At 46.6% G+C, this 13,483-nt stretch overlaps 1 protein-coding gene across 1 annotated transcript in view; it reads left to right on the top strand.

Moving 5' to 3' along the window:
* Cip4 (formin-binding protein 1-like Cip4) overlaps positions 1-12,966 on the top strand; it is a 130,775-nt gene extending 117,809 nt beyond the window's left edge. The window contains 4 exon segments of the mRNA XM_077671674.1: positions 74-234; positions 2,870-2,940; positions 2,942-3,086; positions 8,400-12,966. Coding sequence (XP_077527800.1) covers positions 74-234; positions 2,870-2,940; positions 2,942-3,028 — 319 coding nt within the window. The 3' untranslated portion in view covers positions 3,029-3,086; positions 8,400-12,966.
* Positions 12,967-13,483: the final 517 nt, after the last annotated feature.

The following is a 13,483-nucleotide window of genomic DNA, read 5'->3' as shown; positions in this document are numbered from 1 at the left end:
TTAACACAGCTCATTCTGAACCCAGCAATGGCAAATCAACTTTTCCAAGTTCCCGCTTGTGCCGTGTGTGCAGCACTACCGCGGCCGGTCGTCCCGAGAGTGGCCTTGGGACCAGTCACACGAGCATTCCCGACGACGATGGGGACTTTGAAGAGATGGGCTATGAGGTGGACTCATTCGAGGCCGAGCTGTTGCCACCCTTGGGGAGAGCGGTGGCCATTTACGCATTTGATGGTGAGTATTCACTCCGTGGATTGCCCTTTCCGCCGATGAGGAACCTTTACTGGGACGACAAGCATTTCTTGGCACATCGTTGAACCAGCGGAACGCTCTCTTAGCTCAGAGTATGGGTAAGACTAAGCATACATGCCTGCAAGCGACAGTAAATTTTTCATTCACTGTAGAATAACATAACAAGCACTCCCTTGTGTTGACTAATAAATACAGATCGGCTTCAAATAGTGGAACTCTCTCTCTCTCTCTCTCTCTCTCTCTCTCTCTCTCTCTCTCTCTCTCTCTCTCTCTCTCTCTCTCTCTCTCTCTCTCTCTCTCTCTCTCTCTCTCTCTCTCTCTCTCTCTCTCTCTCTCTCTCTCTCTCTCTCTGCGTGCGCGCGCGCGTGCGTGCGTGTGTGGTGTGTGTGTCAAAAAGCAGTAAGCTGCAACAGCTGATTCACGCTGTGAGTTGGGCTGCAGTCATATTACTGTTTGGTATCACTTTCACGTGCCGAGGGTTGTGGAGTGTTGATGAAACATCTTGAAAGGGATATTTCACACCCCCCCGACATCACGGTGGATTCCTCCAAGATTGGTATCTGCATTGTGGGAAACTTTCTTTCTGGGGGTCTATGTTTAAGGCATGATGTATTCGGGTTTAGTGATGTTCATCACACGAGTGACGCGATGAGCTTTTAGTAAGTTAATGCGGGACAGCCTATCACATTCATTCCCACAGTGAACTCAAATGGCATTGCAAAGTTTGTGAAAAGAAAATACCGTTGAACCCCGCCACAGCAAACGCTGCTACAACGAAGGTTTTACAATTCCTCGTCAGCTTTCTATAGAAAGTAATACAAAATAGTCCCTTCATAACAAAGGCACTTTATTGGGTATTTTCACTTTAACGAACTTTTTGAGAACGAAACTGGGACTGGGCTGAAATCGGAATGGTCGAGTAGTCAAATTAAAAGGCCCCTCCAAAGCTGTGATGATTATATTTACGCTTCAACTATGTCTTCAACAAAGGCGAATCCAAAGTGCTGATTTGAGCCACTGAAATCCATAGCCGTGCGTGGTCATCGCGCGGCTGCGCGAGACTGCATGAGATAGCACGGCATCACAACAGTCGCTGCCATTTTTCTCTGTGGTGTGTTGGTTGAAATGGCTATGACAATGAAGAAACACAAATTTCTCTGTCTCGAGGAGAAGGCACAGATGCTCGCCGAAGCAGAATGCAACATAGTTCATGATTTTGGCATTTCACCGAGCTCGGTGTCGACGGTCCTGAAAAACAGACTCCACCCAGAAGGCTTTTGCTTCGGGTACGTCTGCACAGCACAAAAAAGTGATGCTGCCCAAACATGATGAGCTTGACAAGGCCGTCTACACTTGGTTTGTCGATGTTCCTGCCTAGAAGGCCCTTAATTACACCCGCTTGCTTGGCCTCGACGATTTGAAAGCCAGCACGGACAGGGTGGCTTATCTGCTTCAAAACCCAACATGACATTGTTGGCAAGGTGCTGTCGGCAAGTCGGCAGCCGCGGATGGTGAAGCAACATCGGAGTGGGTGTCCGATAATGCTGAGAGCATCCTCGAGCAGTGTGGTTTGTCCGATGTTTATAAAAGTGGACGAGACTGGTTTGTTTAACGAGATGCTTCCTGAAAGGGTATCGTTGCCACGGAGGAAAGCACAGCAAGGAGAGAGTGACGGTGCTGATGTGCCGGCCCCTGATGATTGGTAAAAGTGCCAGGCCACGATGTTAGGCATTCGAGGTGGCCTTCCAGTTTTAAGTATGTGGCCATCACGAAAGCCTGGATTGCACATGCCATTTTCACTGAGTGGGTTGTCACCTTTGGCCGTGAGACGAAGAGGCAAGGTCGCAAAGTGTGTTTGCTGTTGGACAATTGCTTAGCTCATTGAATTGATGACATAGTCCTAACAAACACAGAGGTGAAGTGCTTTTCTCCAAATTGCACGTCGCTGATCCAGCTGTTGGACCAAGGTGTGGTTGTGAGCCTAAACGTGCGTACCGCAGCAGGTTAATGCAGTGCCCTCTGCACAACATTAAAACTGGCCGAGAGACTTAAAAAAAGATAGACCTGTATATAGTGCTACAAATGATGGCTGCTGCTGTGTGGTATGTTGAAGAGCAACACAATACCAAACTGCTTCAACCTTTACATGGGAGCACATCAACTAGTGATGCGCTCTCATGTAATGCGTGAACTGAGGTCAAAAACTGCGATATGGTCTGTCGTGTGGATTCTTCTTTGGCAGTGGTGATGTGAAGTGCTCTCAAAACAGGGGTCAGTGATTTGGTCCACTGTTGTACACATTCCACCAAGGGCAAGCTTTGTCTCATGCTCCTCTGCAGACACCTTTTGGTACTTGAGAATGTTGTGGGTGATGTGGGGTGGCGAGCCATGACTGGCGGTCAGTTTTTCACTTCACCTGTGGTCTGTGCATAAACCTGTCGCCTGCGTATTCTGCAGCAAAACTACAGCCAATTTTTTTAACTCCGCCGCATTATGTTATGCTGTTTAAATCCCAATGGAAGCTGAGGTGCCCACTTGCGATGTGCCTGCCTTCGATTGAGAGGGGGAAGAGAGCACCTAGCTGACTGGATGATGTGCCGTCCCCTATTGCCTGCAGCCCAGAGCGAGGGCTCCATCCCAATGGAGGAAGGGGAGGAGTTCCTGGTGGTGGAGGTTGACCAGGGAGAACGGGTGGACCCGGGTGCGGCGGGAGAACCTCGAGGAAGGCTTTGTGCCCACCTCCTACCTGGAGTGCACCATGTTTAACAGCTGCTAGCACCCCTCTGTGCCTCACCCCCTACCCCCGTGGCTGGTGCTGCATCTGTACAGGAGTGGTGAGTACTCCCAGCCCTGTGCATGTGCGGTGGAGGGCCACTTTACAACTGGACGCATAGCTGGGCTGTTACATAAAAGGACTCGTTCCGGCTTGGGCAGTCAGCATTGCTACACTTCTCTCGTTAGCTGTGGGCACTATGATATGCCATTGCGTCGCCTCATGGGATCTCTTTGCATCAGTCACAGGATAATAGAGCCACAGTCGTTGTTGAAAATATTCCCAACGTAATGGCACTACTCACTTTGTCTTTCACGCTAGCGGGAATGGGGGTGAAATGCCACTTGGACTCCGCTTGGACTGGTGCTCCTCACTCCACCTTATTTGGCACCTCATTCTGCATTGCTCGCTAGTGGGAGTAGACACTGCTGTCCCTCGTAAGTTAGAGGACAAGTTATTGGATGAAAGTGTTGATAGTTTCTACTGCAATGTCGAATCAGCAATGAATCGGATAGAAACTCCATATATGGATATTGATGGGCCACTTTAACGCATAAATTGGACAAAAGCAGGCAGGAGGGCATGCAGTTGGATACTTTGGAATTGGTGAAGCACTGCTTCTCATGACGTACATGATCTTACGAAGCACTACCATGCTGGAGGATGATCAGTGGATGGTCAGTGAAACGCTACTACGCCAAAGGATCTCATTCCTGCTTCCCGCTGTGTATAGCCGTATTGCTCTAAAGGGAAGAGAACTTCATTGAAGTCTACAGGAACTACTTTCCCGTGGACTTCAAACTGCTCCTACGCTACTGTGTCATGTAAATGTGGGTCGGGAAAAAATCGAAAGGCGTTCTGATATTTTATTTATTTATTTGTTTTTATTGCATTTGGTATTGACTGTTCAAAGCCTTGAACACGTTGGGGCACAGTCACATGCATGACAGTTGCGCGCTAACTGCATACTGTTGCTGCCATATCAAGTCTTACAAGTGCCACATCTACTGTCATCAGTTGTTAGCATTGTCACTCAAGAAACTGCATCGGAAGAAGCGCATGACAAGCAGAAAGGAACTTTTCTGCTTGAAGTTTGTGCTTCATATTCGCCCATATTTGAAATCAAACTCTGGTCTGGAGTTTCCTTTTTTTGGAGTTACCCTACCTTCATCACCAGCTTACTCTCGGTGTTCAGAGGTCTAGCACGAGGGAAACATTGGAAGACTTGTAAGTGATCAGATAACAGGAGCCATCCCAGGCCAGTGTGGGAGCACACCTATCTTCACCACTGGGAGTGACACCACCTAGGTGAGAAGGTGGCTAAATAAGGCTATCGTTCAGAGGGCGCTTGGGGGATGTCTCGGTGGCCAGGTTCAAAAACATGTCAGCATGCAGCAGCCGTAATTGGTCATCTGCCTTTTGGGGGCAGGGGGTATTTGGAAGGCAGCATAGGTTGTAAGGCCTTTTCATCGAGACATGGTTGCTCATCACAGCTGTTTATGAATGGCATGGGCTGTCCAAAAGCTGTTTCTTTTGTTTTTTTCTTGCCCCCCCCCCCCCCCCCCCCCCCCCCCCTTCCCCCCCCCCCAAGGTTCAAGATGGCTGCGCGCATCTTGAACCTTGCCCTGTTTTTCTGGGTGGTCTTGTGCCTGGTCGGTGACGTCACCACTTCCACAGTGCTTTGGAGGCGCGATGAGAGGAGAAGAGCTCCAGGCCTTATTGCTGGCCCTTTTTAATGTGTGATAACTCGGCTAATACTCGACACCTTTAAACCATTTTTGCGGCAGGGCATTTCTTGGATAGTACTCCAGCTTTTGCGCACGTAAAATCGCATCCTTTAGAACCCTGTTTAGAGCCCTTTTAAAGCAGTTCTTGTGTTTCAAATGACAATATTTTGCTTGCAAAATAAATCACTCCCATTCAAGCATTACACATTGGCAAAGAGAACAGGGCTGTCATTCACACTTGCGGCTCACTTGAGTTGTCATTCTCATGACTGAATCATGACTGATGAGCATGCATCTGGTTTTTTTATATTAGAACAAAAACAAAGTAATTATTGCACACTTGAAGGCGCATTTGCTGATATGCCAAATATTTGATTAGCGAAATATTAGCTGTTTAATTTGTGAATGAAGCTATTCAGATGCTTAATACTCTTATTTTCGAGTACAATAACAGCTCGTTAATTCAGACCTCAAGGGGAAGCCGCCTTAATTCGAATTACTGAAAGTTCGAACTAATTAAAATAAAGATGAACAACAGTACATTGGGAAGCAGTATGGCATATCAATAATTTGATGGTTGAAAGTGTCTGTGATTGCAGCCTGGCTTTTGTCCAGGGGGTGGAAGGCCTCCGCTTCGTCTTCATCAAAACTGAAGAAGAAAAAGCTACATTCAATCTGGTCATGAATTCTGCACTGGTGCTTCATTCTTTTTTTTTTTTTTTTTTTTTTTTCTCCATAGTCACGGGCAGTTATGCGCTCCTGACCTGTGGAATGATGTCCTCATCTGTCAGTGCACCCCACGCTACTGCACCCCTGCCCACATCAACGTAGTGTGCAAAGGAAAATAGGGTTTTAGTCAATTTTACCCTGGGTTTTACACGTAGGATGTGGTTTTGCCCAATTTCACCTTCCCTCTCTGTTTTTCTTTTTGTTCCGGGGTTGACGCAGCGTCGTGTGTACACAGTGGGTACGTTTCTCTGGCTGTGTGCCAGGTGTCAAACTGCATACACAGTGGCCCATAGTTCGAATTGTCAGTGGCGGAACCGACTTGCGTTAAAGTGACGGGCTTTTTAATACAGTAGAACCTCGTTGATACATTTAAAAAAAAAAACGCGAGGGAGAAACGTACTACGGGGAATTTTTAGTGTTCACAATTGAGAGTGTACTAACCTGGAAATCATATAAACCGAGAACATAATAAAGGAACACTGAAGTGAATTTGTCAAGCTCCCGTTTTTGCTTGCACTGCGTAGACTGGCTCAAATTAGCACACTTTTCATCGTTTATCCGGTTGACAAATCGGTAAATATTTTACACAGCGCAAAAGAAGAAAAACTACTATGCGCGGTTTGCGGCGGCCGCACCAACTAACGCTGTGACGTTGGGAGGAGGGAGCACCGTGATTGGACGATGCCCAAGGTTAGCAATCAAACAAGTTTCGGTTTCGGTTCTGTAAAACACAACCGATGGCGTTGTTGGATGGGCATTCTCAATATCTCAGTAATCATTGTACCGCGCTTCTGCCATGTTGTCGGCTGTAAAATGCGTAAGATAAGCCTCCCAGGACGGCTTGGAATCGTAGCATTCACTAGCCGAGGCCTACGCAGTGCATGAACACCCTCCGCGTCCCCGCAGACGCTGAAATGCCATGCGCTTTTCCCCCATATTTGTAGCTTGCCTCACTCATGCCTGTACCGTAAAAAGCGTGTTTGCACCAGGCCAAGGGTCTGTTCATTCTGGCCTGTGCCCACTGCTCGCAATCAGTCGGTGCTTATGGCAACAGCACGCCAACGAGAACTCGCTAGCGCGCCAGTGCCAGCCTGCGCGCGTTCTGTGAACTAGTTCGTGGAGCAATGAACGTTGCGGCCCAAAAAAGGGTGAACTCAGTATAGAAAACATCGGCGGAAAACAAAAAAGTTACTTATAAAAAAAAAAAAAAAGCACGTACCCGCGGGGATTCGAACTCGGGAATTGCAACACACTTCAAATGACATACCTAGCGCTCCAGCCCACTCGGCCACGGGGTGGGCTCTGCTGACCTTGATAATATAAGGTATATATTGTATAACCAGTTTACACTTTTATTTACTTTCGACATTTCAAGCAGCTTAGGTGACTATTTGTTGTTTTGCGCTCGTGCAGTAAGCATCCCCCAAGTTTCCACAATATATCACGTCTAGCAATTGCATTTCTTAGACGGAAAAGCGTTCGCAGATGCATAGTCGTGCTGCTGACCGCTGTGCTTGTTCGGCCAGCGCAAAAAAGTGCTTCCCGCACCCTAGTTTTACGCTGTACGGTAAAAATATCAGTTGATTTTATTTCCTTAGTACCTATATTGACTTCGCTGACTCTTCTCCCACCTTCAAGAGGCCATATATTTTCCTACTGGCGTACCAGTCAGCGAAGCGTGTCATGTGTGCTTTTGCTGCGTTGTGTGAAGCGACCTTGACTTGGAGCTAGATACAGTGTACAAACTAACCAAGTAAAGAAAGGCACATTCTTCCATTCACAAACGTGTCCTGGCTTCGTTTCAACTGCACGAACGAATTGCGACGACCCGTCGGCGGCCGGCGGACGAAACGCTGGGCCGACTGACTCTGTCTGAAAGCCGGGGAGCCGTGCAGTAGCGCAGCCAATTGCGAGCTCGGCTCCTCCCGACGTCACACGAAAACGCCACAGAAAATGGGCGAGCGTAAAGAGAGGAGGACAGCATTTTCTAATTAATTTTTCTACTAAATAAAATCGCGTAAACGCGCCCAGAGTGGTCGAAACATGGCCTGGGGACTCCGGGCTACAATTTGCGCTAGTAATCCCGCAATGTTTACATATCACTTCAGTGTCCCTTTAATTGGGTTCTACTGTACATAGCTTAGTTGGACAAAATCGTACAGTTTGAATTATCCATAAATTCGAATTTTGAAGTTCGAATTAGCGAGCTTTTCCTGTATTTGCAAATTGCTAATTAGGAGTATGAGCCAGGTTGCTGAAATAAAGGAATAAAACAAGGGAGGGCTGATTTGTCTGTGTTTGGAAATAGAAATGAATGATGGGGCTTTGTTGGTTCCACTTTTTCTGCTGTACCTGGTGCTCATAGATGCTTTGACTATTCTATTTGTGACAGCCACTTCTGTTGTGTGGAGCGGAAGCTGTGCTGTCTTCTTTTCTCTCTCTTTGGTAGTAATGCTTACTTACATAATAAAGGCATGTGGTTTCATCATATTTCAAAAATTATAGTGTTAAAGTGGCGTTCTTGATCAAGCCTAATTTTTCTTTATTACACTGAGCACGTTTGAACTGCTTGTTTTATATAGGATCCCACAGTGCCTTTATTTATGGCTTTTGTTGAATATTTGTTCTTGTTCATACAAGTTTAGTCAAGTGAAATTTTTTTTTGTTACAGTAGTGTCCAGTTTGCCATCTCATACACTTGCCACACAGCAGAGTCAATTGTTTGTTGGCTGAAACAGCAATTTCTAGCAAAGATGCCAAACGTGACATGGTGCTGAGGTTTGATTTTAAGAGTTATTATAAAAATACATTTATTTCATTATGTAACCCATGAGTCCTTTAGGTGGTGTCATGCTAAAGTCTACTGCATTGGCAGTGGTTTTTTTAGCTAATATGTAACTCTGTGGGTTGTTTTTCAGGACCCCTTTTTTAGCAGTTCTTTTTGTGCATTCCTCTTCACCCGAAATGGACAAGACGGAGAACAGCAGCAGTTGCTCCCGACAGCTGCCAACCTGAAGAAGAACGGAAGCGACAGCTTTCAATGCTTACAGTATTTCCCTTAGGAATGCTTGCAGTTAAGTTATCCCCTGCTGCGGCAGAAAAGAGGCGAACGTAACGACAGAGGTTGCACTTGTAGAGCTGGTCCTTCTCTTTAGTCACACGCTCATGTAGAGGGAAGGCCCATTGCACTGGACTGTGTCAAGTGTATGTGCCAGTGTGTCTGTGTGTGCGATTGCAGACAGAAGTGTGCGATGTTCTGTACGGGCTGTTTGGGCGACTGCGTTTGCTTGGGCCGTCGTCAGGATGGATTCGCGGCTGGTGTCGCCGCCAGAGCAAGTTCCCTACAATGGGAGCCACCTCTTTCGATTGTGGCTGCCACAAGTGAACGATTCGTGACAGCCAGTGTGTGAGGTGGTAGGGCTTCCAGCCGGTTTAGAGCTACCCACTCGAAGAACAGAGTGCCTCTTGCTCTGAATGCCTGGGCTGCATGTCTTGGCACGTCGTACCCTTAAGAGGGACACACAAAAGTTCCTTGCTCGGGGGGTGAGACTCGTGGAATTGTAATTTGGGATACTCGAATGAAATGTTGGAATCAATGTAACTCTCAAGCAGCCGAGTGTGTAGCCCTGGCCAGATTTGGTGGATGTCGTTTTCAAGGGTGGCAAGCTCAGCCATCTGTGGCCTGAACGGTGTGCTGTTATTCACGCTGATTGTAACAAAGTGATGCTGCTTTTAATCGACTTCTTAATAAGGCATTTCAGGCAGTTGAGATAACGTGGCCCTTTGCGGCATTCATCTTATTTGATCCTGTGCGTGTATTCAAAACTTTAGATGCTACATGAATACTGCTTGATATTTGACTGAATTTGCAGTGCACTTCTTCTACAGTTTGAAGTGTCAGTTTTTATTTACTGTCAGAAAATGGCAGGTAGTTACACTAGTAAGAGTTGGCCTTGCACTGCCTGATTTGTGTAGTGAACCCTTTTTGTTGCTAAATTTGCTTAATTTAGCATTGTGAAAATATTCGGTTGTTTTTGGCCAGGTCAGTTTTATTATTTGTGTTCCATTCGCGAGCAGAACTTTGAACCAGTTTACTCTTGCTACAGTGAAGTACTTTCTTATACCCATTGCTTTGTTAAAGCCGTTGTCTGCTTGCACTATCAACAGTAGAAAGGGAAATTATAATTGCTTTGTTATCGTTATAGATCATTTCATTGTAATGAAGTTTAACTGTATCCACGTACCTCTTAAGTACTGGAATCATTTGGAATATTGTGCCGGACAGCTGTGTGTCGTTTAGTTTATGCTGCAAAGAGCATGCTAAGATGTATCTCTTATTTATAGGTGAGATTTTTTTTTTATATTACAATGGCTTATTTGCTGAATCTATTTTTAGCTTGCCAGTGGTGATACCCCTAAGATGGCTTTAGGTTATTTTAAAATCTGGGCAGAATGGAATAGAGCCCACAGCAGCCCGTTGCCTTTTTACAGCCGCAGTACTTTCTGTACAGCGGGGTTGTTTTTTCTTTTGTTTCTGCAGAAGAAGTTTTTCCTGTCTAACAAAAACATGTGGCATAGGGGAACAAAATGCAGCCACGTTGGCTGCGGCTAAATGAAGTTGCATTGAGAGCAGCATTGCTTCGCTTATGCATACAAGGTTCACATTGACCTCGCAAGACGGCGCAGTGCTGCAGGTTTCTCCAGCTCTGTGTAGGCCTTGCATGCTGTCAAAAAACACTCGTTACTCAAAGCTTTGCCGAAAGGGCCCTCCTGCTCAGAATGTGGAAGGGAAAGAAGGTTCCGCAACTCTTTTTTTGTCGAGCTCTTGTCGCCCAATGCTTTCAAGTGGCAAAGGACTGAGACTGTGCGTGTGCAGAGTCCGCAGACACTTCTTGCTCTTCTTCACACTCGGACTCTTCTCAGAAAAGGCGCAGTGTTGCTTTTCTCCCACTGCCCAGCCACACGCAAGGCCTGCAGTCCATCCAGAGTTTGTGTGCGTGTACGTGATTGTGAGTGGAGGCTTGTGCGAGAACGTGCTTTTCACCCCCTGTGCTGAAATATGCGCGTGCCATACACATACAGGATGGTGGTAGTACGGTTTAGGAGAAACTGCAATGCAGTTGTGCATGGTTGTCAACAACATGTGGTGCACAGGGTGCCTGCCCAATGCGTTGACGGAAGGAACGGCTGGCCTCTTGTGGGGGGAACAAAAATTTACACCCGACGTAGAAAACTTTTCCGTGGGCACCCTCGACTGTGCAGACCGCACACAGTGATAACTATGTAGCCGTTTGGTATTATGGCATTCTTTTACCTTCCTCTCTCTTCGTGTACAACAAGGCCTGTGCCCAGCTGTTGCATTCAACCTAATGATGTTACTTGCATTGAAATTAGTCCTCCTACTGTTGGAATATGTGGCTGGTAAATGTACTTTACTAGCTTGCTCTCATCGGCTTGCACTATCCTTTTTTTTTTTTTTTCCCCGGCTTTCTGCACCTTGTATTTGCTCACCATTGGGGAGCAAAAGCTGTCCATAGGTGGTCCTGTGTAATGGGCTCTATGTGGGGAGTGTCTGGCCCTTGAAGTCAAAGCGGACGATTTCGGCCTCATTCGTTTTTGAATGGCGTAAACATTTTTAGTCATGCGCTGGGCAGCACATCTGTGCACCATAAGTGTAAATACTTGCTGCTGTCCTGTCGCGTATCGGAATAGGTAGGGCACTGAAATCTTGCGGAGACATTCTCGTTTATTTTTACAGTGTGGAATCGTGCCAGCGTGCTTATGAAATTGTTCTTGCACGTGATGCAAGGAATATATAGTTACAGCGTAATCTATATATATATATTTTTTTTTTTTCTTTTCATATATCGTCCTTTATGTGATGCACTAAAGTAACATACAGAGTGTCATTTAAAGAGCTGTATTGGTTTTCTCTAGAGCAGTGGTTCCCAAATGGGGCTCCGTGAGCCCCTCTGCGTGGTACTCCCCTTTTTCTCCTTTTCTGCCAAACCTTGCCGCCAACGCAAAAAAGTGGCTTTGCCACATGGCACGCACGTTCGATTTCTCAGCGTGGAAGGTGTTTAAAGTTTTTTTGTGCACCTTGGCAACTGGGCGAGCAAGCCGTACACACAAAAGGCAGGCATAGAAAAGAGAGTGTGTGCAACTTTAGCTACAAGAGTAAATTGTCTGACAACGTAATGCATATCAGCATGCTTCGTGGGGTCCCTCATCACTTCTGCAAGCCCAGAAGCGGTCCCCGGCACACTTTTGGTTGGAGAACCACTGCTCTGGAGCAGAGAGAATTGTGTGGCCTCTTTGTAAGGCTGTCCCAACAGCGGTGTTCCTGGCCCCTGTTGGACAAGCGCTACCAAGACCCCGACACTTTCTCTCGTTTTCTTTTTTTCTGCATACTGACAAATCTTCAGCTTTCGTATCACGTGTAAGCTGTTCATTGCAGTTTGCCCCGAAAGTCCATTCTTGGTTCTCGTCGTTATGAACTTCGTATCACATTTACCTCCGATGGCCCTGTTTCTGTCCGACTTGCTTACAACCAGCACCAAGCGTGGAGGAAGGGCAGCAGTGCTCCTGGCAGTGAGTGTGGCTTGCGTTTTTCTTTTTACTTTTTGCGCACGTGCGAAGTAGGGTCGTCGCGTGAGCAGATTTTATTTTCAAATCGAGTGATTGTGTGTTTATATGCCCCGTCCGCTCCTCAAATGCTTCTTTACGCTGTGCGTTAACCACCTTTCGTTTATTATATTAGCCCCGTTTTTTTGTTCTCCCCCTTGTTTTTAACTAGCACGTTCGAGTGATAGCGTGCGAATGCAAAGTGTGGTTGTTTCCGAGCTATTTTTATGATGTACAATGAGACTGGCTGTCTTTTGCAAGCAGTGCAGTGTTCTGAACAAACGGCAAATTGTGTAACATTTGTGTAAATATAGAGAAGTGTGCTGTCGCCGCTGACCGTCTGAGTGAGTGCCCTCTTTCCAGGTCCCTTGCATGCCCTCATTGCAAAGGCCTCCCCCCCCCCCCCCCCCCCCCCCCCCCCCACTCTCCCTGTCCGATATTCATACATTTGTTGTGTGCATGCGTGATTCTTCCGTGGCAGGTTGTTTTAGCGCTTGTTTTGTTCTTTAGTGTGTGCTTGCTAGTGTTGTGCCGGCAATGACTCTCCGGTCGTGTCTTCAATTATTGGTGTTTATTTTGCGAGTCTGCAGTGTGCGAGGCATAAACCTGAGTGGTTATTGGTGGAATGTTTAGTGTTGGGCGAAAGGTGCGCTCTGAAATTGTCCGTCTGCAGTGTGCATTGGTGATGTGCGGGTGAAAGATGAGTGGTGAATAAGTTGCCTTGCTGCTGTGATTTTCTGCCCCCCCCCCCCCTCCCCCCCCTGTGTGTCTCTGCCTCCTCCTTCCTTCTGACCCCATATCTCTTGATGTCCTGCTACATTTATGAATGATAATAAAAGTTGTTGGCATATGTGTCCTTCACTTCTGAATCTGTGGTGTGACGTGGCTTACGCAGCAACAAAGAACAACTGTCATTCTTTATTGTTGCTAAGGCATGTATTGGACAGTGTAAGTGCATCGGTAGAAAAAGAAAACGGCGCATGCAATATTGTGAATCGGTTCAAATGGGGAGCAGTGTTTCAGTATGTTGCTGTTGATGAGGTGGTGGGACTTGTGCTACTCTACATCCTAGAGGTAAGTGGTGTTTGAAAAATCACATTGGCTGAAATGAAATCGTAAAACATGCGCGCGCATAATAGCCACAAGTGTTATCGCCAGAAGGTCGGGGGCTGTGGCTGATTGTATGAAAAGGCAGATGACGCAAAAGTCTCTTAATCGGCTTTTTTGTTGAGACTACGCCATCCTTTTGTGTTGCCTGAACGCATGCAGGGCCTGAGGTACACAAGTTACACATAATTTTATTGCCTACCCCCCCCCCCCCCCCCCCCCTTCCCTTTCTTTATTTTGTTAACTGCTGCTTTTTGTAATGAGTTATTGT

This window comes from Haemaphysalis longicornis, unplaced genomic scaffold (assembly GCF_048455015.1).
Source record: "Haemaphysalis longicornis isolate Haplotype H1 unplaced genomic scaffold, Haemaphysalis longicornis Haplotype H1 scaffold_1, whole genome shotgun sequence".
Classification (NCBI taxonomy): domain Eukaryota; kingdom Metazoa; phylum Arthropoda; class Arachnida; order Ixodida; family Ixodidae; genus Haemaphysalis; species Haemaphysalis longicornis.
This window is presented reverse-complemented; position numbering and strand designations above follow the sequence as displayed.